The 792-nt window shown below is 35.9% G+C and overlaps 1 pseudogene across 1 annotated transcript; it reads right to left on the bottom strand.

Annotated features, from left to right (window-relative positions):
• Nucleotide 1: 1 nt before the first annotated feature.
• On the bottom strand, nucleotides 2-618 carry TEOVI_000901800:pseudogene (annotated as a pseudogene). The gene is given in 4 exon segments: nucleotides 2-379; nucleotides 381-455; nucleotides 458-466; nucleotides 469-618. Coding segments are annotated over 4 exon segments (612 nt in total).
• Between the last annotated feature and the right edge of the window lie 174 nt (nucleotides 619-792).

Raw genomic sequence — 792 nt, 5'->3', positions numbered from 1 at the left:
CTACTTTCCCCATATCCTTCGAATTAAATTGTTTTCCTTTCAATTTTTTACATCAAGTAAGGTTTTTCACAATCAGTCTTGCTTTCCCCTCCCATGCAATTGGCTGCACAGGAAAATGGATGAATGAAGCCTCTCCAATATCAGCACTATGCGAAATAATGAAAAATCTCCCCTCATAATCTAATCCAATCATTCCCCTTCCAAAAGCAAATCTCTCTCCAACTGTTTCTTCCTGAACGGCACTCCATATTAGTAAAGGCTTGTAAATACTCTGTTCAGACCACAATTCCTCACTTCCTTTTAGTAACTCTCCAAATGCATATTCAAATTTCTTAAATGCCAAAACTCTTGCTATTAAACCACCACCACTAAAGTAAGGTGCTACCACTTTGAGTTTATTTCAGTAAATGCGGTAGCTTCTTATCCTCTTCTTTCTGGTAACCCACATTAAAAAACAAAAACATCTCTGCAATGCTCCTTGTGATCTGAGTTCATAAGCAAATCCAACTGAGGAGCATAACACTCTGATGTTGTCATGAATATAATAGGGGAAATATGCTTCTCTTTTACTATATCTTCTCCACTAAACTTCTCTTCATTAGCTTCACTATTTTGTATAAAATATTCCACAGCATTCTCATACTTCTTACCATCACTAACTATTACATCAGGTCCATCCACAGTTATAACAACATCCTCATCACCTACATTCTGTTTTTCGAAATATTCCATATCACATCTAGTCCTTTTAACATGACTATACAAACCTTCCATTTCAACTGTAACAATTTG

The sequence above is a fragment of the Trypanosoma equiperdum genome (genome assembly GCF_001457755.1).
Source record: "Trypanosoma equiperdum strain OVI genome assembly, contig: ctg_1847, whole genome shotgun sequence".
Taxonomy (NCBI): domain Eukaryota; phylum Euglenozoa; class Kinetoplastea; order Trypanosomatida; family Trypanosomatidae; genus Trypanosoma; species Trypanosoma equiperdum.
The sequence above is the reverse complement of the archived record's forward strand: the minus strand, read 5'-3'. Positions and strand labels throughout refer to the sequence as shown.